General features: G+C 50.7%; 2 protein-coding genes across 2 annotated transcripts in view; one reads left to right on the top strand and one right to left on the bottom strand.

The window, feature by feature from the left end:
- Positions 1-155, bottom strand: part of UBE2A (ubiquitin-conjugating enzyme E2A) — a 9,736-nt gene extending 9,581 nt beyond the window's left edge. The window contains exon 1 of the mRNA XM_009889336.1: positions 151-155. Coding sequence (XP_009887638.1) covers positions 151-155 — 5 coding nt within the window. The remainder of the gene's footprint in view (positions 1-150) is intronic.
- A 37-nt stretch (positions 156-192) lies between these two features.
- The window catches only part of LOC104290257 (chromosome unknown open reading frame, human CXorf56), a 4,468-nt gene continuing 3,379 nt past the window's right edge, over positions 193-1,281 (top strand). Inside the window, 1 exon segment of the mRNA XM_009889335.1 lies at positions 193-202. Within this exon segment, the coding sequence (XP_009887637.1) occupies positions 193-202 (10 nt within the window).

Raw genomic sequence — 1,281 nt, 5'->3', positions numbered from 1 at the left:
TGAGATAAAGACAGTTTAATAGGTAAAGCGAAAGCCGCGTGCGCAAGCAAAGCAAAACAAGGAATTTGTTCACCGCTTCCCATCGGCAGATGTGGGTGTTCAGCCATCCCCAGGTGCCAGCACGCGTAACAGTGACTTGGGAAGACCAACGCCATCACTCTGACCATCCCCAGCTTTATATTGCTGAGCATGATGACATACGGTACAGAATGTCCCTTTGGCCAGTTGGAGTCAGCTGTCCCAGCTGTGTCCCCTCACAGCTCCTTGTGCACCCCTGGCCCTCACTGGTGTCCACGTGTGAGGAGCAGAAAAGGCGTGAGCACTGCTCAGCAATAACGAAAACATCTCTGTGCCATCAACTCTTGTTTCCAGCACAAACCCAAACCATAGCCTTGTACTAGCTACTGTGAAAAAAACTAACTCTACCCCAGCCAAAACCAGCATGTGCTATACTGCACTTTATGCTTCCACATAGAGCTTGTTCCAAGGGAAAATAATCTCTTTTCTACCTTTTTTTAATAGCCTTTGGGAATAAAGAATTTCTCTCCGCTGTTGTCCAGTGCAGACTGGACAGGCCCCCTTCTTCTGGCTAATCCTCACCTGTCACATTGTGTAATACAGGCACATGGGGAGGGGGCTTCAGAAAAAGACACAGGAGGAGCACTCACTGCCTTTCACAGAAGTTGAAAGAAAATAATAAAAACACTGATTTCATGACTGCACTGAAAATCTCCTGTTCTTGCCCTTTCCTGTTCTTGCCCAGCCTGTGCAATTACAGACAGAGGTCTTGGTGCCCGTCAGGGAGAGGCTTTGTTCAGTGCCTTGCCTTTAGGTACGCAAGAAATCCCTGTTTGCAAAAAAAATGCTTATTTGCAAGAAATCCCCGTTGGCAAGAAATCCCTGCTGGCTGGCCAGGGGACACTGGGCTGGACACCGGGCCTGAGGGTGACGGTGTGGCCATCTCCCCGTGGTTCGGAGCCCCTCTGTGCCCAGCTCAGCCTGGCTTGTTTGTTATGAGAAATGACATAAGGCCTAAATTTTGCCGTTGTAATTTGCATTTAATGCGCTACCATACAGTGCCGTACCGGGCTTGGAAGCAGGGTGCCCTTAGCACCCCCCGTCCACACCACAGACCCCACTAACCCCCGCAGGAGAAACGATTCCGTCTTGAGAACGTGAAAAACAAAACAAAACAAAAACCCAAACCAAACGGCGAGGCGAGCAGCAATAGACGTTGTCTCTTGAGCTCGGGCTCGGCGGGCGGAGCCGCGCTGCGCGGGG

Source organism: Charadrius vociferus, unplaced genomic scaffold (assembly GCF_000708025.1).
Source record: "Charadrius vociferus isolate BGI_N301 unplaced genomic scaffold, ASM70802v2 scaffold7, whole genome shotgun sequence".
Classification (NCBI taxonomy): Eukaryota; Metazoa; Chordata; class Aves; order Charadriiformes; family Charadriidae; genus Charadrius; species Charadrius vociferus.
Note: the sequence above shows the minus strand (reverse complement) of the source record. Positions and strands in the feature narration are given on the sequence as shown.